Here is a 22,357-nt window from a genome sequence, read left to right as displayed (position 1 = left end):
GGTGCCTCGCAAGACGAAAAGAATCCGTTCCGCGAGTGTCTTCGTCTTGCGGTTTTTTCATCTTGCGAAGCAAGCCCATTAGCAGCTTAGCGCTATTAGCGGCTTAGCGGGCTTATCGGATCAGCCGATAAGCGGCTTATCGGCTTATCGGATCAGCTGATAAGCGGCTTAGCGGATCAGCTGTTAAGCGGCTTAGCGGATCAGCTGATAGGCGGCTTAGCGGATCAGCTGTTAAGCAGCTTAGCGGCTTAGGATCAGCTGATAAGCAGCTTAGTGGCTTGGGAGGGGGGGGAGGAAAAAACCCCCGCAGGAACTCGCAAGACATTGTCGTCTTGCGAAGCAAGCCCATTGGAAATTCGTTTTGCGAAGCACCTCCAACACGGAAAACCCTTTCGTCTAGCGGGTTTTCCGTCCTGCGAGGCATTCGTCTTGCGGGGCACCACTGTATTTAAATGAGAACTATTTTAAAGATTTGCTTAATTCTCCCTACTGAACTTAAGCCCACTCAGTGTAGAAGAGTGGAATAAGATATAATTCCACACGCAGTGAGCCTCTTCATGTTCAGAGAAGGCAAAACATTTTCAATATGACTATACAGCAGGAAGAGATGAAACACAAAACTTACAAATAACATAAGGAGCAGTAACATCCCACACACTGGTGCTTCTTGCAATCAGAAACAGAGCTACAATGGTAACAGCTTGCCTTGGGCTTACCTCTCCTATGAAGACAACCATAACACAGTCTAGTTTCTCTTCTGGAGACAGCTTGTCAATCAGTGAGTGAAGAGTTTCTGTAAGGTAAGATTTTACTTTTCTCTTTACTGTCGGAATTCCCATTACTATAGAAACTGAAAAACAACAATGAGCAATTCACTCGGGTGGTTTGAACAGGAAAGAATGTGGTTTGTCATGCAAGGTGTAAAAATACTTTAAAACATAACAGAGTGAAACAGGGCATAATCAAGGGGTGAGTTTTTTTTTTAATTTGGATTTCGGTGTAAAGGAACAAAAACAATTTCAATACTACAGGTATGATCAAAACAGGAAGCATACATTTGGGCAGGGGGAGGGGGAGTTTCTCTTATGGATGGTGTGTTTGTATAAAAGTCTCAGACCATCGTTTCAGTCTCTATTTGGTCAGGAAAACTGAATTTTGTTCAAATGTTGGATTGTGCAAGATACAACTTTTCACCCAAAAAGCTCCCTTTACTCTGAGTTTTTCCTAACTACATAGCTCTTATCCCTTATGACTAATCCAAAATCAGCATCACCTACTTTTTCTTCCTCAGTTCCTGTACAGTAGTACCTTGGGTTACATACGCTTCAGGTTACAGACTCTGCTAACCCAGAAATAGTACCTCGGGTTAAGAACTTTGCTTCAGGATAAGAACAGAAATCGTGCTCCGGCGGTGCGGCAGCAGTGGGAGGCCCCATTAGCTAAAATGGTGCTTCAGGTTAAGAACAGTTTCAGGTTAAGAACGGGCATCCAGAACGAATTAAGTACTTAACCTGAGGTACCACTGTAATTGAAACCCCTTCCCCCATCAACTCTATTAACACAAGCAGCCTCCTCAGTCAATGGGTGGTGAGAAACCATTGCAGAACAACTGAAAAACTATCACAGTTTTTGGGGTGGAGGGAGGGAAGGTGCTGCGCTGGTTGTCTGAAGCTGTCCCAGAACTGCCATCTTTTCTTTCTACAGATTTTAAGTTGGATTTTTGCCAACAAGTGCATGATACAAGTCATACAAGTCACTTGCCTGATGAAACCCTTTCCATTAAAAAGAGTTTTCATGCATACATATACCTACGTATAAACCATAATGCTTGATCACGTGCCTTTCATACCTGACATGTATTAAAGCACACACATCTCGTTAAATCCAAACAGTACAAAATCCACAAATGCAAAGCCTCTCTATTATTATTATTATTATTATTATTATTATTATTATTATTATTATTATTATTATTAAAAAGCCAACCAACAGAAGTTGGATTATGAAAACTTTGGGCTACTCGATAATGCAGAATTAACAATCCATGCAGAGCAACGGATGTGAAAATAATGTTTTGAAGAACATTTCTCAGGAGATGTCTTCATGACTAAGTCCTACTAATCTGTTTTGCAGGACTGGCATTCAGTAGCATAACATGAAAGAATCAAAACTGAAGGAGAATGTACAACCCATTTACCTTGGGGCCAAAGATCTACTTACGCAGTGAGTCTTCCTTCATTTTCTCAACAACAACTCCTCTGTGCCTTATGAAATACTATACAGGTCACTTCACACACCAAATTTTGCTGGGTGCAATTTCAGAACAAGAAGCACACATTTACAATCATGGTTTATAAACAATCAGTGAACCATGGCTTGCAAGTGTGGTTTGTTTGTGATTAACAAACCATAGTTATAACACTGGGCCAGGTTCAGATGGTCAAGTTATAAACCATGGTTTAGTGTCATGTGGGAACCAGGCCAATGTCTGAAGTGCACTGCTAGTTTTCCTTACTATGTACAACACCATCCTATTGACTCGGGAGTGTCAGAGACCATTTCTTGATGGGCTGCAGAGGAGTTGGCAAGGAGAAAAATTAATGATAGTCCCCACTGTGCATGCAAAAAAATTAATAAGCAGCAGTTGCATTGGTCTCCTTGGACCAAGGTGATTATATTTTATTGGAACTACTTTGTGTACTTTAAACACTTGCCCCCCCCCAAAAAAGCAATAAGCAACTAAAGGAGGCCCAGTTACCTACCCCTATACTCCACATTCTACAGTCCCTACACAGCATGGAAACAATGGGCAGGAGTCACTGAATGTGCCCATCAGTGGAACCCTGTGCAAGGATCTCCCCTTGTGCAAAGAGGCTCCCCCACCTCTCCTCCCCCATGCCCCCCAATTGGCTCTGGGGGGTCAGGAGAGCCTCCAGAAGAGCATGCGGGGAGAAGGGATGGGAGGAGGGTCGTTCCATCTGGCAAGCTGTAATTGCTTGCACAGATGGAACGTTTGTAATAGCACAACACTGAATTCCACCCCAGCCTACTAATTTGTGAGCATGTGGAAAAACCCATGCATTGTTATTTTTAAAAACTTAATTTAAGAACAGGCATGCTGCTTCAAATTAGTGGGGTTTTTTTTTTAATTATACCTTAACATCAAAAGTGTTGGATCTGCATGAGACAATAAAAGAGAAGGTTAAAGACAGGCTTCTTCCACCTTGGATTCAACCTGAATTCTAAGAGACAGCTAACAAAAGAAGTAAGGTTCCTATATCTTTTGTCTGTGAGGAGTCGTGCTACAGCCACAAGGGTTTGTATACATCTTTAAGTGCATCAATCATAGAAATATTGTCAGTTTTACCTCCGGTTCTTCCAAGGCCAACCTGCACTGAAGGTCGAAGGCTTCCTTCATTTTTCAATAAATGAGGCAAGTGGTAATATATATTTGGCACTTGAAGAGCTTTCCTGCTTGTTAACTCCTTTAGCAGTTTTAACGTTTCGTCTGAAAACAAATATATACATTATATAGCTATGCATTCATCCAGCCAAAATGGACCCTACCCAAGTATCTAACCCAAAGTGTAAGGAACTGTACACATTTCACAGGTTTATATGAAACAGAATATTTTTTAAAAAGATTCCAAAATAAAAGCAATAGTCATGGAATGTCACAAAATAGTGGTTTGCCTGGGAATGGAAGCAGCATTCTGTGCAACATTTGAAAGTCGGCTACACAAATGAAGAGGGCTTGCTGCTCTTTTTCAAACGAATGCAGCTTAGGTCCTCACCTAATGCCCTGTACATTTAGAAGAAGAAAGAAGAAGAGTTTGGATTTGATATTCCGCTTTATCATTACCCGAAGGAGTCTCAAAGCAGCTAACATTCTCCTTTCTCTTCCTCCCCCACAACAAACACTCTGTGAGGTGAGTGGGACTGAGAGACTTCAAAGAAGTGTGACTACCCCAAGGTCACCCAGCAGCTGCATGTGGAGGAGCGGGGACGCGAACCCGGTTCACCAGATTACGAGTCTACCACTCTTAACCACTACAACACACTGAGCACTGTATGACCATTTTAAACAGCCCCTAAGAATCCTGAGAACTGTAGTTTGTTAAGGGTGCTGAAAGTTCTAGGGAAACTTCTGTTCTGTTCACTGAGCTACAATTCCAAGGATGGTTTTACAACCAATCCCTATGCCTGGGGAATGCTGGTAATTGCAGTTCTGTGTAAGCTAAGTATACTAAAGTAGAATTGTTTTCCAATCTAACCAATTGCACTACTACATTAACTTACATGGGTTTAAGAAACAGTTGTCATTACGAAAACAAAGCCTAGATGAGTTTTTGCACCTAAGGGAGTCCAATCTGGTTTTATGTATTTCCCCCCCACAAATGATTAATCTATAATGAAGTCACCAAAGCAAGAAGTTTGGCACCAGGGGGCTTTCAAAGAGAACCTGTGTCCACCCCCCCATTGGCCCAAATGGATAAATTCTCTGCACACATTATACAGAGATCAAATCCAGAATCCTCCATGGAACCAATTCATATCTCAAGACGCTGGAAATAAGAAAGAATGCAAATATAGACAAGCAGTTGACATCTGTCATGGATGCTTTAGCTGAGACTCCTCCATTGCAGGAAGTTGGACTAGATTACCCCTTCCATTGGTCCCTTCCAATGTTACAATTCTATGACATTTATTCCCGTACTGGGAAAATGAAATTTTATTTAGGTATTCGTAGCCTGGATATCAGGTTGCTTCACCAAAGCAACAGAAACTAGGTAATAATCTCTAGATGCAAGGTATAGTGTATTTCCTTCACGTCCAAACATTCAGTACAAAGCAAGAAATTGGATCCTGTGCAAATCTGAATCTGAGCACTTGCTTCTCACACGCACTCTAAAGGTGGAACAAAGTTAATCCTAAAGGAAAGAGCAAGGAAGGAAATATTTGCTAGTTTTTATTTACAAACTCGTCAACAAATGAATATTTACAAATGCACAAGGAGAAAAAGATTGAGAAAAGTGAAGTGGCAAACATGTCAATCTTTAATTTGTATTTTTAAAGAAAAAATAATAAACAAGAAAATTAGCCTGTACCTGAAACACTGCTCAGTGCATCCTTACTTCCATTTGTTTCTGCGACTGCCCGTCTGAACTGCTCCAAGATGGCATTTAATTCAGAAGAACGCTGCAGGGTTCGGTGCTCAGCTACGCGAAGACGTTCTTTCAAAGCATGAAATTCCCTTTGATAAGCAATCAGCTTTTCTAGAAGTGGAAATAATGCAGGTTATTCGCTGTTTTAAGTCTGTCATGACATATGTGAACACTGCTTCTCCTGTAAAAAAAAATGTTTTCAGTTCAAGGAAATAACACAGAGACTCCAATCTAGTAATATAACATTTCTTCAGATACAATTTAGCAGGTGGAAATAGACTGAAGGACTTATCTGCACTATAAGAAGGAGCACCAAGAAGAAATAAATTACACCGTAACAATATTATTTTGCAAATTGAGTCTTTGTGAATATGCTCATGTATACTGTTATTGGTGGCGCTGTGGGTTAAACCACAGAGCCTAGGACTTGCCGATCAGAAGGTTGGCGGTTCGAATCCCCATGATGGGGTGAGCTCCCGTTGCTCAGTCCTTGCTCCTGCCAACCTAACAGTTCGAAAGCATGTCAAAGTGCAAGTAGATAAATAGGGACCGCTCTGGTGGGAAGGTAAACGGCGTTTCCGTGTGTTGCTCTGGTTCACCAGAAGAGGCTTAGTCATGCTGGCCACATGACCCGGAAGCTGTCTACGGACAAACGCCGGCTTCCTCAGCCTATAGAGCGAGATGAGCGCGCAACCCCAGAGTCGGTAATGACTGGACCTAATGGTCAGGGGTCCCTTTACCTTTACTGTTTTTATGTCATCAGTTTTAACTTGTATGAATGGGAGGAGAGTGAGCGAGTCTTTGGAAAGGTGGCTCTGCAACATTGCCAGAGTCAGGAAAAGCAAGTTCTAGTGACTGATGACAACAAACAGGACTTCATTTTAAGCAAAACATAAGATTAAAGGCCAACATCATTCCTTGGGAAGAGGAAACGGCACATTCCAGAGCATCTGTGCCCATTTGACTAGACCCTAAAAGTACAGTGATAAGGAAAGAGCTCTGGACCTTTGGTTCATGTAGCAAGAAGAAATCTTGCAATCCCAAGACCTAGCGGCATTTGGAAGGGGGCCCGAAAGATGATGCAAGGATCTTGCAATTTTCCAAGTCTGCTTTGCAGTCTAGAGAACATCTACAATCAAGACTGTGCCATGTAGTTAAAAGACTGAGCTGAGAGTGTAAGTACTTTGGTGTCTGGAGCAAAAACCTAGGCAGTGCCCCACAATGTAATGTGGCACTTCAGCATGGTTGTATTCTTGTCACTGTATGAAACCCAGAGGTTAAGGGTGGCATCTCTGAACGGAAGGACCCTTTCTCTTCAAAGACATACTCCTTCCACCCACAGAGTGACAATTTCAACTGCTACCCATTACGTATAGAAATGCTTAGTGGCTTTCCCACTCCCTGCCCCCATATCGTTTTGATCTTAGCATCATAGCCTAGGGATACTATATGCAATTTGGAGCTGAACAACCTAACATTGTAGCACTAAAAGTTCTGGGCAAACATCCAACCTGTTCTCTCAGTATAAGAACACAAAAGACAAGTGATGAAGCTCAGTTTTGATTCGTGACACAGGCAACAACAGGGTGCAAGGTACCCATTAGTTCCACGAACCCTAGTTTCACCTTATGAACCTCCTATATTCTGCTTCTTTTGGCTTAGATGTCTTTACAAAGAGCAGAAAGAATGGGCATTCCTGTGGTTAAGAATCTGTACACTCAGGTGGTGCTTGAGGCAAGTTCTTACAGGTGGTAAACCTCCATATGCATTTCAACACTCCAGATTGTGAATAAGGATTCACATGCCAAGGTTCCCCCCATACAAGGAATCCCCTGCTCACAGAAAACCTAGGTATCAAGAATAAAGGTTTCTCTCTCCCAGCTCCATGGAGAAGCATGCAGTCATGTGATCTCCCCCCCCCACACACACACTACCAATATGACCCTAGCTTCTCAGTTGCCAGGTGGGCACATTGTAGGATAAACTCCTGATGGAACCATTCATGACTTCCATTATTCCTAACCAACTTCTAAATTAAGTACAGTGGAACCTCAGTTGTCAAAATTTTATCTGTGTTGTTTTAAATGAGACCATCTTGACTGTGAGCCCTGGAAGACCTGCACCCTGCCTTGCTGGCACTTTCCCATCTGGCCTGGGAGAATGGACTGCTGACTGACTCCAGCTACAAAAGCTATTTTGTTGTGTACTTTTTGATATGTTTTATTTATTGTTTATGACTTCTGTTATATTTGTAACTATGTAAATCTTGTCATGTTGAAAGCTACCTTGAGCATAATTTCAACTATGGAAAGGCAGCAAACAAATAAAATGATGATGATGATGATGATGATGATGATGATACAGGCAGTGCTTGAAATCAGCCAGGTGCCAGACACATTTTGCACCTGGCTATAGACCACTTGAAACCAAGTGAAGATGCCTGGGCACCAGGATGGGCCCAACAACTCCATCATCTAGAGGTGCACACCTGGGGATCATTGGCTCTTGTCTGTTTTCACACAATAATACCACAACCTGTAGAATACTATCTGTTATATTTTATCTGCTCAATTGGAATAAATTGCAGGAACCAAAACGCTTTTTCTGTGCAACCTGAGCAGGAGCAGTCACCATTAAGAAAAAGAGGTAGGCATAGCCCAATATTTATGTAGACTGTCCCTGGATCAAGAGACTTTTATTCTTTAAGTTCTCAGAGTTCTTAACCTAGCTCAAGGTTGTAATCTGAACTAGCCAGATGTTGAACTGAGAATCAATCAGTCAGTCCATCGTTTGAAAAATAAGACTTTAGAGCCATCTTGCCCCAAAATGGCAACTAGACATTCCGTTCTAGTGACTGTAACCTTGGTTTAAGGAGCCATTTGGTGCTTAGTTTATGTATCTGAGTTTCTAACAGGCAAGACTGAAAACACACTTTCATATTGCTCCTACAATATGGTGGCAAGGCCACTGAATACCAAGGACTCCAATTCCTCTTGCTTCTCATTTGCCTCCGATTCCTCTAGCTTCAGCATCAAATGAAATAAACTGCTAATTTTTAAAGAAAAACAGATTTGCATGCCATCAAGAAACAAAAATCCATTAAAAACTCCATTTTAAAAAAAATACATGCAGCACAACTTTCAGAAGCAAAACTGTTTATCTTTCAGACTCTGAAATTTTAGTTATGCTAGAATCACCTACTTGGTAGTGCTTCTTTTGCGGGTTGGCATCTTTACCACCAGCCAACCACCAATTTTATCTGCAGAATCTCACTTCCATGCTCTGGAAGGAAGTGCTTGAACTACGCCATCAACTGCCTGGGGCCAGGGAACCTGCTATGCCCATGCTATGCCCATAATGTAATTGTATCTGTGTATGGATTTTAATTGTTAGCTACTTGGGAAGTCAATGCTGGCTGAAAAGCAGGGGGAAAATAGGATAAATAAACACAGCCCCCCTATTCCTTCCTTCACTAATCACAACACAAAATAATATAACTAGGGGCAGAATCCCTACCAGATCAATTTTAGATTAGTTTGAGGGATGTGTGGGGGTTTTTGCAACCTAGCTCCTGCCTAGAAAGCTCAATCTCAATGTCAGTTGATTGAGGTTTACCATTACAGTACCAGTTGCTGGCCTTAGAATTGCTTTATTATGTCTCCTTCACTAGACTGGAGAGCTGCAGCCAAGGAATCACATTTTTTCATTCTTTTGCAACAGGACTAAATAAGCCTTTGGCCTTCAGAAATAAGATTGTGTTATCCTTGGCAAGGATGAGGACAGGAGATTATTTCTGTTGAGAATTCCAGAAATCCTATGACTTCCTCAGTTCTTGCATTACACTAACCTTTTTTTTTTTATCCCTAAAGCCTGGTTATCAGTGATAAAATAGCTTTTTTAAAGAGCTTTTTTCCAATTTTGTTTAATACTTCCTACTGACAACTTCCTTTCCTTAAATATGAATGCCCTGGTGGTTGTACTGCCTGATTTGGCCTCAGAGGAAAAACTCATTGTTCAGTTACAGCTTACAACAGACATTTACCGAATTTTTCACTCTATAAGGCACAGCAGACCATAAGACGCACCTAGTTTTTGGAGGAGGAAAACAAGAAAAAAAATATTCTGAATCTCAGAAGCCAGAACAACAAGAGGGATCGCTGTGCAGCGAAAGCAGTGATCCCTCTTGCTGTTCTGGCTTCTGGGATAGCTGCGCAGCCTGCATTCGCTCCATAAAACGCGCACACATTTCCCCTTACTTTTTAGGAGGGAAAAAGTGAGTCTTAAAGAGCAAAAAATACGGTATTTAACATTTGCACTGTGCAGTACAGCATACAAGTCTAGCCAAACAAGTGTGACCGTGGTCAGAGACTATCACAAGTCAAACCCAGAGACAGTCTAAACATGTGGTAAGTCAGATCCTAGAACTGCAGTGTCAGAAGGGACCTCAGATGTCATCTAGTCTAACTCCTTGCTCAATGCAAAATCTGCAATGCAGGATACAACTACAGCATCCTTGATAGATATATATCCAGTCTTCACTTAAATATTTTATATTTTAAAAATATTTTTAATGATACTATTCCAAACACTACTCCCCAGACAAGAAAAGGGCAAGGAAATACATACACTACAAAGAAAAGTTTCAGAGACCGTTGTTTACAGTCATGTAATGGAAATTTCATAAAGTGGGCTAAATCGTTCAATCCTTGTTTCATCTTCTTTCTTTACATGTCTGCAAAATCCAGACTAATTTTGTGCTGTATTAATAATCTTCTCTCATCTCCTGGGTAACAAATGTTACCATAGAAGATTTCGGTTTTTAAAAATCTAGAATGTTTTTCACTCTATTTTAGATCTGCTCTCTGCCCCCCATCCCCACTGGCCAAATATAAAAAGCATTTTTATACAGTATAGTGAAATGTTTTCACAAGAGCTTTCAGAGGCATGAAAAACAGACATAATATAGCATTCAGGAACTGCCAGCACAGAAGGTTTTTTTGTCTCAAGACATTGCATAAGAGCATATAAAACTCTGTTATTATTGTGTAATCCACTTCAGAAATTAAATGTAAATATTTGAAGAGGCTTGACATTTCACATTCTGAGAAAAGTAACTCTGCCTACACCTTCATTGGATTTCATAACACAACCTTTCCCCATCCTCAAAGCTTTTCTCCAAGACAGATTTAAATACACCCACACAAATTTTCACCAGCCACAACCATTCTTGCCTTCTTCCCACATAAGATACAGGGAGGGGGGAACCCTCACTGGGCCTAGGTAATTCCACAACATCATCAGAAAAGAGGGTCTCTGTTTCAAGCTAAAAGAGTCCACAGTAGCAAATGCACTATTATTGCCTGATGCCAACAAATATTCAAGAGTGCCGCTCTCTAGAAAGGAAGATGTATAGTCCTTGGCAGGATTCCTGTTTCTGAAAGGGGCTGGCCCAGTTGCCACCATCAATACTATGGGCTAGTTCAGAAAACCACTACTGCATACAGAAGAGTTATTTCTGGATAGCATTCGAAATTAGCCAGGTGCCAGGAGCATTTTGCAACTGGCTATTGGCCATTTGCGATCAAGTGAAGAGGCCCAGGCACCAGGATGACGCCTGACATCTCTACCACCTAGAGGTGCATGCCTGGGGATCATTGGATCTTGACTATTTTCACACACTAACAACACATCCTGTGGTATTCTATCCATTGTATTTTATCTTCACAATCAGAATGAATCTTAGGAACCAAAAAGTCGTATTGAAAAATACAGTGGTACCTCGAGTTACAAACGCTTCAGGTTACAAGCTCCGCTAAGCCAGAAGTAGTTGCTCCGGGTTGCGAACTTTGCCCCAGGATGTGAACAGAAATTGGGTAGCAGCAGTGGGGCAGCAGCAAGAGGCCCCATTAGCGAAAGCGCACCTCGGGTTAAGAATGGACCTCCGGAATGAATTAAGTTCATTACCTGAGGTACCACTGTTTGACTTTCAAGCCACCTGGCCCCAAAATGGCAACTAGACATTCTGTTTTGGCAACTGTAACCTTGGTTTAAGGAGCCATTTGGTGCCTAGCTTATTTATCTAACACCGTCTCTGGTGCATGGTATGCTGCTGGTGGCCACATAGAACTCTTCAGCCAGTACCCACCACCATGAGAATCACAGTGATGTGTGTACAGAGATCAGTCATCATTAAGAGACCGCCTCTACGTGACCCTAGCAGTGGTGACATATGCTCCCATGGTCCTCACATGTGAGGTGCTATATCAAAGTCACTTCTATGGGAGGAATTCAACACCATGCTCTTCTGACTGCTCCATCAGATGCCAACTTGAATAAAATATGGGGGGAGGGGAGCAGGTACGCCCTGCTCTGCATAATCAATAAGAAGACAGTGCACATGCACACCATGTGAATGGCAATGCCCATCAACTTTGGGGTGCTCAGCCCCCTCAAATATTTTATGGGGCACTCCGAAGGGACCTCAGCCCCTAGGAGTTGGCTCCTATGCATCAGGGTAAACATTTCTGCTTGCTAGCCAGAATGATTCCCCCTCTCTCCTCCACTCCACATTGCACTGTTCTGGGGGTTCTCCTAATGTTCCAAAAATGATTGGGAGCAGGTGCAGGAGGAGAGGGTGCAAACCCCATTGCACTAATGGGAGCCCTTGCGCTGACGTTCGCTAGCATGCTGGGTTAGTTGAATCCCGGCCAATGTTTCTGTACTGAGTATAACTGGCTGACTGAGAGTCAGTGAGCAGACACTCAACTCATATAAGATATAGTCAACAGGTGGGCCATATGTCCAGACAACTAGTGTTCAACCTGTTTGCATGGGAGTTGCTCTACCCCAAATATCGATACTGGTCCATCTTTATAACTAGAGGGGGAAAGTAGCCTGTGACTCCCAGGACACTGAGACCTGGCTGCAATTCTACCTGGATAGCAAGAGTCTTGCTTCATTGATCTACACCCTAGTAGTCTCCCAAATGAACTACTGACTTTAAAATTAGTCTGGAAATTACCAGAATATGGCTATAAGTCTGCCCAACAGGTGGCATAATCACATCAGGGCAGTAATTAGCCATTCGTTGGCTCCCACTCCATTTATGGGCCCAATTCAAGATGATAGTTCAGAAACTTGGGTACATGGAAGTCCATCTCACTGCATACACACCCACCTGACCTTAAGACCCTTCAAGGGTTTTCTCCAAACACTCCTGCAAAGTGACTATAGGACAGAAGCACTCCAGCTACAGACTGCCCTCCCGAGAGAGGTTCATTTACTTTGGTATCAGTTTAACACTAAGCAATTATCTTTTTTTTATTTTTATCAGTTCTGAATCTGAGCCGCTTTACCATCTGCAACTATTTTCCATGCTGGTTCTACACTAATGGTTTTGTAAGAAAAAGGATAGCAGGAAGGCAAGGCCTTAGATATAAGCCACAAACGAAAGCAGCACTTGAGAAGGTCAAAACACAACAGTTAATGTTATCTTGCCCCTGCAACATTCAGAGTGCATGACATGGGTGAATAATTTCTGTAGAGTAAGCAGTCCCACCAAAGCAAAAAACAACAACAACCAAACACAGAACAACTACTCCTATACTATCAATCAGGGAGATAACAGGGAGAGGAAAGAAAAGTTCTACAAGCTATTTAAACTGGAAAAGTAGTGTGCAGCTCGAATCCTATACCCATTTTAATTGTTAGATGAGCAGATATATAAGCTAATCGCCAAATGGGACCATAAACCTGGGTTGCAGTTGCCACAATGGAATGTCTAGACCCCATATCCCCCCACAATGGGATTTGTTGTTGCTGTTGATGATGATGATGATTTCATTTCTATACCGCTATAACAAGTCTCAAAGTGGTTTACAACACATTAAAACATCAAACAGAACAACCCAGAATAAAACAAATATTTCAGATCCTTCTCTAAGTGACATTTTGCTTTTCCCGGTCATCAACCTGGCATCCAGAGATTTCCATGTGATTGCGATTGGACCCGTGCCAGTCACAAAACACACCTGGTGATGGGCTAATTTCTAACACTGCCCACTTACACGAGAATAAGGCCCACTAAATTTCATGGGACATACTTGTGAATAAAGAAGTACAGGGCTGCACTGTAAACTGAAAATGCAAAGAAAGAAAGGAATATATCTAGATAATTCTGTACAGATGTTAGGGCAATACCCAACACTTCATGAGTGGACACAATAGGACTTCCCCTTTCTTCTAGTCTGTGCCTCAAAAATGTACTCCAAGAGGTCCCCCGATGCACAAAAGTGGGTCTGGGATGCTGTAAACTGGTGGGTAGGGAAAAGAGGAAATCCCATTGCATGGGCAGGTCCATTCTGCAAGCGGGTTAAGAGCTTTGGCTAGTGTGAAAAACATGGCCAAAAGTCAAATTTAATTAGATTTCGTTTTGCAGGTTTATTAAACTGTGAACGCATTATCTGTTAGAAGCATTCAGTTCCCCAAAGCCCTTTAATGTTTTTTTTTGGGGGGGGGGAGATTAACCCCCCAAAAAAACCCTCAAACCAATCAACCAGATTTGTTAAATAAAGCTCTCTAAACTTTACACACTTAGGTAATTTCTTCTAAACTATTAAATAATCCATCAAGTCAATCTATTCCCCCATTCACCAAGGAATAATAATAGGGATTGTTTCTCATATTACACTTGAAAGACACAGGTGCATTGGGAGTCACACCAACAATAAAATGTCTATGAAAACACAGTGTAAGAGCTTAACCATGTGCTTTTGTCTTTAAGAGAAGGGGCATAGCAGAATGCCAGAGGGACTTTCTGAGACAGGACATTTTATCTCAGAGACCAATGAACAGACAGGACTTCTGATTAACTGTTAGCCTGGGGAATAATTCCTATGAATCAATGTCGGGTATAATGTGGAAAAACAGACGAAGTCACATCTCTACTGACTAGTAAAAGCCAGCATTCAGTTGCTTTAATTTAACACATCTGGCTACAGAATAATCTTCCTGCAAGGATGTGACTGGAAGAGACAAAGGCAGCTAGGAATAATGAGATGGCGAAGGGAATAAGTCAACCTGCCGCACCAAGACTGTTAACGAGAAACAAGTTGCTCCAATGTGATGCAACAGTCCCTGTATAAACATGGCTGTGAGATGAATATAAAAATAAAGGAGTATAACAGCTTGGAAGAGTTAATTAGACATGCATTTCAGAGACAATTAGACATGCATTTCAACCAGAAACACATATTTTGAAAGCCTGCAGATTTTCAGAGGCAAGTTCAAAGTTGGGTGAACTCTGCTAACACAAAGATATTCTTGTTTTAGACACAATTGATGTTCTTGGATATTCACAGAAACCCAAACACATGGCCATAACCAAAATAAACCACTGCTTCATTTTAAAAGCTGGCGGAAGGAAAGGAAAGCTGCCAGAAAAAGCAAAGATCGGAACAATTAAAAACGTGGTGTTAGCAACATCCACTTCCTGTACAGATGTACCTGAATACAGTGCTGAACACTAAAAAGCTTGTTCTTATCAATTATGAGCTAGAGGTTCAGACTTTAACACGGGGAGGGGGGATCAGCCCCAAATGAAGGTCAAATGAGGCAAGCATATGGTTCTCTGTCTGTGCATTGGTTTCAAACAATAAGGATAATTAAGTCCATGATCTGGATGGAAAGATAAGTCCTTTACTACAGTTTTGTGTTGAGGATTTGTTTCTTATATGTTGCTGCTGTTATTATTTATTAAATTTGTATAGTTCCCTTCATCCAAAGATCACAGGGCAGTTCACAACATAAAAATCCAAAATGAGAACAGAAAATACATAATAAATAAAACAAAAACAAACCAATGACCCCCTCTCCCACAAACACAGTATGTTTAACCAGCCAAAAGCCCTGGTTATAGAGGAACATTTTCGCCTGGTGCCTAAAGATATATACTGAAAGTTCCAGGTGAGATCAGCAAGCTAATTTACAGCTCTGCTTCTTTGATCAAAACCTGGCTATTTGTTTTGCATTTTGGCACTGGGGATGTATAGTATATGCGAAGAGATTTTGCCAGTGGTCCCAACAAGAAGATAAAATCATCATCAACAGCATTCCTGCATTCAGCAGGAATCACAATGAATTTCCAGATATGCTGCTGCTTCTGCAGTGGAAAATATTGGAGACTGAAGTCAATAAAATGAATAGGCTCTATTCAGCATGGTAACTAGGCAAATACATTCTGAGTGCATACATCATCCATATCTTGTATAAAATTTTAGATCACCTTTTCAACTAGAACAGTCATTCTTATGGTTGTAATTAACCCATTCTTTCCAGCAGTAGGGAAAAAAGGGGGTGATCTACCTACACCCAGCCTCATCTTTAATGCTTCTAGACAGAAGGCTCCTATCTACTAATTGTTATTCCATTGCAACCTCCAGCAGAATTGCATTTGATTTTCCATGGTTGAAATTTTTTTTGGGGGGGGGTCACTTTTCCGTCCTATGTTCCATTTATATCTATGGGCATGACATGGGCAAGAGGGAGATGATGTTTAAAAAATGTTTTAAAAAATTTTGAAATTTTTTTTGCTCAAGTTTTCAAGATATATTTTAAACAGTGATCAAGCAAAATTGATGTTTTGGTTTAGGTAAGATATGTTGACTAGGGGAGGAGTTGCTAAAATTGCAATGGCCAGAAAAACAGCAGGGTTTTTTTTGAAAAGAAAAGAAAAGAACCCCAAATATTTACCGTATTTTTTGCTCTATAAGACTCACTCCCCCCCCCCCTAAAAAGTAAGGGGAAATGTTTGTGCGTCTTATGGAGAGAATGCAGGCTGTGCAACTATCCCAGAAGCCAGAACAGCAAGAGCAATCGCTGCTTTTGCTGTGCAGTGATCCCTCTTGCTGTTCTGGCTTCTGGGATTCAGAATATTTTTTTTCTTGTTTTCCTCCTCCAAAAACTAGGTGCGTCTTCTGGTCTGGTGCGTCTTATAGAGCAAAAAATAAGATATTTCATTAGTGCAATTTTTCTCTCATTTAATAACTATTGTGCAAATGGTTTGGGGGGGTTAAGAGAGAGAAGCGTTTTAGTGCCAATTAACTACAAAAGCAATTAAAACAAATAGGGTAATAAGATAACACCCACCAGAAACGTAATGATAAAGGTGAGTCTAGTGCCCTTTTCATCTGCCTGAGATCCCTTAGGCCAGGGAGAAGAAGAATACTTCTAAGGGAATTGATTCCTACGGATACTGTAAGACTGTTCTTCTCAAGAAGTTGGACCTTCTAAGTTCTGACAAGATGGAGCAATACCAGACAGTTACTGGATCATTATATTACATGAATGCCTCAAAAAATGTGAGAAATTTAAACATGTCAGTTTCACACTAGGGCTTCAATCTAAACAAAGCTGCAAGGGATTATGGTCTAGTGTGAAAGCACTATTTGAGAAGGATGAGCATTCAGAAGGGCAGGGAGGTGGGTGTGATGAAGGTAGTCTAGATCAGGTTTGAGGATTCTGTGCCCTCCAAATGTTGCTGGACTCCTTGAGTTGTCCATCCACCTTGAACATTGGCTAGGCTCTAGTGCTTTTTTCCTAGAAAAAGAGGTGCTGGTACTGCGTACCCTTGAGTACCTCCCTTTAAAAAAAAGCACTCCTGGGCTCACTGGAGCTGATGGGAGTTGGAGTCCAACAATATTTGGAGTGTACCGGTTCCCCACCACTAATCTAACAGAAAAATTAAGTTGGAACGCAATGTAGCTCTATTGGACAGTAGCCTTACAGTCATTGTAGAGTCACCTTCCTGGAATTGTGCTGCAATGTGCCTTTTAAGCATGGGAAGTTTATTTGGGGGGAAACAAAGGAAGGAACCAGAATCATCCCATCCACACATGGGACCTTGTTCTATCACCAGGAAGGTGACTGTGCAATAAACAGGAAGGCAGTCATGCAGATTACACAGCTTGAGCTGTCTTCCCCCCCAAAAAAGGAGAACAGTGCCAAACCTACCAATATTTTAATAAGTTATGCAGAGAGGGAGCCGCAGCCCAAGATAGGAAAGGAGGTGGTATGGGAACACTTTGCTACTTTAGACAAATTCAAATCTCCAGGGCCTGGTGAGCTGCATCCAAGAGAACTAAAGGAATTTGCAGATGTAATCTCAGAGCCTCTGTCTACAGTCTTGAAGAATTCTTAAGAGAACAAGTGAGGTCCCCATCTTCAAAAGATGGGGGAAGGACAGAGGCAACTACCGAATGGTCTACTTGACGCTGATACCAGGAAAGGTCCTGGAACAGTTGCACACCTCCACAGCAGTGGTGCAGCTGGATCCTGTAGTCAAAAATAGGTGATCTTACACCCACATATTCTACTGCATCTCATATTACTATTTTTTAAAATATATCATAAACTTGTATACACAATATACAAGTAATAAAATTATGGCACGTTGGAGTACAGTATACAATCCACTGAGACTTGAGATATAGGTGGTCATCAAACAATAAGACATTAATAACCACATACTGCAGAAGTACTAGACCTGCCTGTATCATCATTACCCAAACACTTGGGCTATTACAGAATGGCTGCAACTTTGAGTATATGTCCCCTGCCCGCTAAATGACCAACAACTGAGCCCCCTGAGTTATACAATTTACCGTATTTTTTGCTCTATAAGACTCACTTTTTCCCTCCTGAAAAGTAAGGGGAAATGTGTGTGCGTCTTATGGAGCGAATGCAGGCTGCGCAGCTAATCCCAGAAGCCAGAACAGCAAGAGGGATTGCTGGTTTCACTGCGCAGCGATCCCTCTTGCTGTTCTGGCTTCTGAGAGTCAGAATATTTTTTTCTTGTTTTCCTCCTCCAAAAACTAGGTACGTCTTGTGGTCTGGTGCGTCTTATAGAGCGGAAAAATACGGTATGTGATATCAAATTGCAAAGACAGCCATGTCAGCTCTTACAATGTTTGTGATAGACAGCTGACTTGAATACAAAGTTTTGACTAGTTATAAACTTTTCCAAAAATTAATGTTTTAAAGCAAGTACTTTGTAGAAGCTAACTCGGTTTTTCAGTTTTGGTTCTTGCAATGCACATGCAGGGGTTTGCCACATCTATCCTATTTTATTTGAAAGCCATTGCATAGTGTTAAAATGGGATTTGGGCCACAGGCTTTAGTGGTAAATAATTTAGCATCAGGATATCTCAAGCCCTAATTTGGGATTTACAGGACCATCACTACATATAATGTATCACTGCACTGAAGAGACATTTTGACCTGAAAAAACTGTGGAGAAAAGAACGATAAGACGACAATGCAATTATCCTCCAGATGAAACTCTAATCAGGTAGTACAGTTCATTTAATTTACACAGAGCCATCTGTCACCAGTAACATTTCTCACCTAATTAGTAACCACTATTCTCTCAATCGGTTTGCACATGGAATGTGTTTTACTTACATCAAGCTATCAAGCTTTGGATTGCATTTTCAAACGGCTTCAAAATCTTAACCAGCTAATATTCCTTTAAAAGTATTTCAATTACACACACATGAAAATGTTTGCATGGTGTGGTAAGCCAAACTATGGCTTTGTGAGACAATGCAAATGGCTGGGCTCTCACAGATAGAAAGGAGCTCTCACAACCACTTTGCTTCTTTTTACTGCTGCACTGCATTAGCAAAATTTTGGCTTGGTGTGTCATCTGAACCGGGATTCACAGTTAAGCTCTCTCCTCACTAACCAAGGTTTGATACAAAACATACATCGGAAGCATACATCAGAAGAATGATATGTGAAACAAATGCACATTTGCAGCGTAAAAACTGATTCTCCAGAAAGACAGGAGTGGCGGAGCAACTGCGGGTATTCCTGGATGACAGAGGGTGAATTCAGATTATTGCATTAGTAATTGTGATACTTAGAAGAATGGGAACTTTTTACAAATTATTTGAAAAGACCACAAAATTAATCGGACTCCTTGGCAGGTTTTGAATAAACATACTCAAATTTATTGATTGTTAACATAGTAGATAGATAATATAAGGATATATACAATTTTACAGTATGCAGAGAACAATATAAGTTGAGAAATCAGAGAGAGGAGCTGAGGGAAGTCTCGGGGGGGGGGTTGGTGGGTCGGTGGGGGGAAGGGGGGAAACAATGAATATGAGATGTTTTGTTATGTTGAAATTGTTAATTAAAAAAAAAGTAATTGCAATACTTAGGACCAGTTTCTCAAACTTTGGTCTCCAGCTATTTTTTGGACTACAATTCCCATCATCCCTGACCACTGGTCCTGCTAGCTAGGGATGATGGGTGCTGTGGTCCAACAACAGATGGGAGACCCAAGTTTGGGAAACCTTGCTGTGGTTATTTGCTCCAGAATACTATAGAATACTGAAGACAGGATCACATGCTCCAGATGAAAGAAGCCTGTGAAACACCCTGGGCACAAGAGGAGAAAGAACAGAAGAAGGCACACCACATGCTGCCATGCTGCAGGATTCTCCATCACTTTGTCTCTTCCTTCTCTAAATTGTTTCCCCAATATATCATCTCTGGTACCAAAGCAAACAGCAGAAGCTTCCCTAAACAGCCATCCAGCCATGGGACCTCTTGCCAAACTCAGGCTGCCTCCACATCCCAATATATCTGCTTCTTCTCTTCTGCTTCACTCTTCTTGCCTCCTAGCCTCTCCTGTCCCTCCACTGTGATGCAATTTCTCCCCTTCTGCCAACTTGAGCTGCCGCTACCGTCACCATAGCTACCCTTCTCCTCATCTCTTATTGTGACAAATTCTCTTCAGATAATGTCTGTGACCATTTCAAGGTATCAAAGCATCTTAGCCAAAGCATAGCTGTCAACTTTCAGATTTGAAAATAAGGGATCAGCAGCCTCACCTGTCCCGAGGACAGTCTACGGGATATCTAACAATCCGGGATGGCAGCGGGAAATGGCGCTGGAATAAGGGAATTTCCCGCAAAAAAAAGGGAAGGTTGACAGCCATGAGCCAAAGGTGGAATATGCACACTCAACCATTTCTTAGCTGACTATACACATCACATGTATGTGTGTGTGTACCTTAGACCATGGTGCCCAATAAGCTGATTTGTTGTTTGTTAGTCAGATCAAAAGGGTCCATAAATGTGGCTGCCAGAAGCAAATCAAAATTCCTTCCAGAAGCCTCTTGCCCTCAAGCTCAGGAAGTGACACATATGCATAGCGAAAAGGGCCCCAGCCCCCCCCCCATTGAGTTATCCTGCACACACAAATAGTTCATAGAGTGGGGTGTCAGTCTTGCACCATATTGAGTTCTGGGAGGTAGTCGACAACTACTTCTGACATCCCCAAAGCCTGGAAACAGGTGAAACATGGCCACCGCCTCTCCCTTGAGTCCTCTGTATATGCCAGAAGAATGAGGGGTTTGGGACACTGTCTCAGGAGGAACATGAATAATTAAGGCCAAAGTGTAGAGCCTGCAAAGTCAGCTTACAAATGCAAGTAGCATCCGAATGGTCAACAGATATGCATTGTATATCATCTTAGAAGGTGTGTGCGTGCGTGCGTGTATAGTGCTAACCGTATGCATCAAATGACACACTGGAAACCAGGTGTGGCTTTTCACCAAAGGAGTCCCCCAGATCATTTCCTCCAGCATTCATTGCTCAATGACTGCTTGCATCAGCAACGCCTTTTAAAATGGTGAACACAATGGGCTAAGGAGGAAGCAGCCAACTGTACTTTGAGGCAGGATATGACAGAACACAAGAGCCCTCTGAAGAGACACACGCATTAGCCACATGCCTTTATCATCTTCCCCAATGTTGGAAAGGCAACTTTTGCAACACGTCTTCTCTACTCACGGAAGCTATCTGTGTGATATAGAACATGGGTAGGCAAACTAAGGCCCAGGGGCTGGATCCGGCCCAATCGCCTTCTCATTCCGGCCCACGGACAGTCTGGGAATCAGCATGTTTTTACATGAGTCGAATGTGTGCTTTTATTTAAAACGCATCTCTGGGTTATTTGTGGGGCACAGGAATTCATTTTTTTTCCTTTTTCAAAATATAGTCTGGCCCCCCACAAAGTCTGAGGGACAGTGGATCAGCCCCCTACTGAAAAAGTTTGCTGACCCCTAGCGTAGCATAGCAGATCCTCCCCACTGCCATAGTTCATTTCCCAGCACTGGGTGACAATGAAGATGGTGACGAGGGTGTTGTAGAGGGGAGGGCAGGGACTACAAGCTGTTACCCCTCAAGTGATGGCAATCATATAGGGAGAAGCAAACAACTGAAGAGGGCTCGCATCATTTACCATTTCCAGGAAGAGCACAACTCAGGTGACCAAAATTTAAGCAGACAGAGAGAAGCTGGGATATATAATGGGCCCTATAGAGTGCTCATAGGCATAGCAGTTAACAATATTTGGTGTAAGGAACCAATTACCACTGGTGTTATTTGGCCAACACAGGGGTCTGTTCCATTTCCAGTTTTAAAAGGTCCACATAAGCACTGGTGTGTTGCTGCTTGACACATATAACTGCTGTAGTGGATAAGTGCCAAAGATTTTAAAAGATATGTATATTGCCCTAGAAAGAACAGGAACAGGGCTTTCAGCATCTGAATAATGTGTATAGATGCAGCTATGGAAACAACTTCGTAAACACAATTTCTACATAGTTAAAAAAAACACCACCAAAAAAGGCCTTTAAAACCTGAAACCAGAACTAAGCTCGTAGAGTGGGGTGGCCTGGTGTACTACACCAAAAGGATGGCTTTCATTTTAAATGCAATTTCGCATCTATTGTACTCCTGCTTGTTGACAGAATTACAGTGGAACCTCAGATTGTGGACGTAATCCGTGATGGAGACAAGCCTGCAACCTGCAGCATTTGTAACCTGCAGCGCCGCATCTACACACGTGCTTCTGCACATGCGCAAGCAGTGGAACCCGGAAGTAACCCTTTCCGGTACTGCCGGGTTTCCTGCAGTCCGCAATCTGAAAACGCGTAACCCGAAGCGTCTGTAACCAGAGGTACCACTGTATTTGTCACGTTCTGATTCACGGGTGATCGAAGTCCCGGCAGGGGACGTCAGGACTGGGGGCAAGATGGCGGTGTGGGAGCAGGAACAGGGGTCCAGAAGCCAGGAGTCAGGAAGCCAAGAGTCCAAGGGGCAGAGAGCCGGAAGTCA

The 22,357-nt window shown here is 42.0% G+C and overlaps 1 protein-coding gene across 3 annotated transcripts in view; it reads right to left on the bottom strand.

Moving 5' to 3' along the window:
- The window catches only part of MGAT4A (alpha-1,3-mannosyl-glycoprotein 4-beta-N-acetylglucosaminyltransferase A), a 53,525-nt gene that overhangs the window by 24,260 nt on the left and 6,908 nt on the right, over positions 1-22,357 (bottom strand). For all 3 annotated transcript variants that reach the window (XM_081197580.1, XM_081197579.1, XM_081197578.1), the window contains 3 exons: positions 5,109-5,276; positions 3,368-3,508; positions 717-850 (listed from right to left, as the gene is read on the bottom strand). In XM_081197580.1, the coding sequence (XP_081053706.1) occupies positions 717-850; positions 3,368-3,508; positions 5,109-5,276 (443 nt within the window). The remainder of the gene's footprint in view (positions 1-716; positions 851-3,367; positions 3,509-5,108; positions 5,277-22,357) is intronic.

This window comes from Podarcis bocagei (genome assembly GCF_964188305.1).
Source record: "Podarcis bocagei genome assembly, chromosome: 6".
Lineage (NCBI taxonomy): Eukaryota > Metazoa > Chordata > Lepidosauria > Squamata > Lacertidae > Podarcis > Podarcis bocagei.
This window is presented reverse-complemented; position numbering and strand designations above follow the sequence as displayed.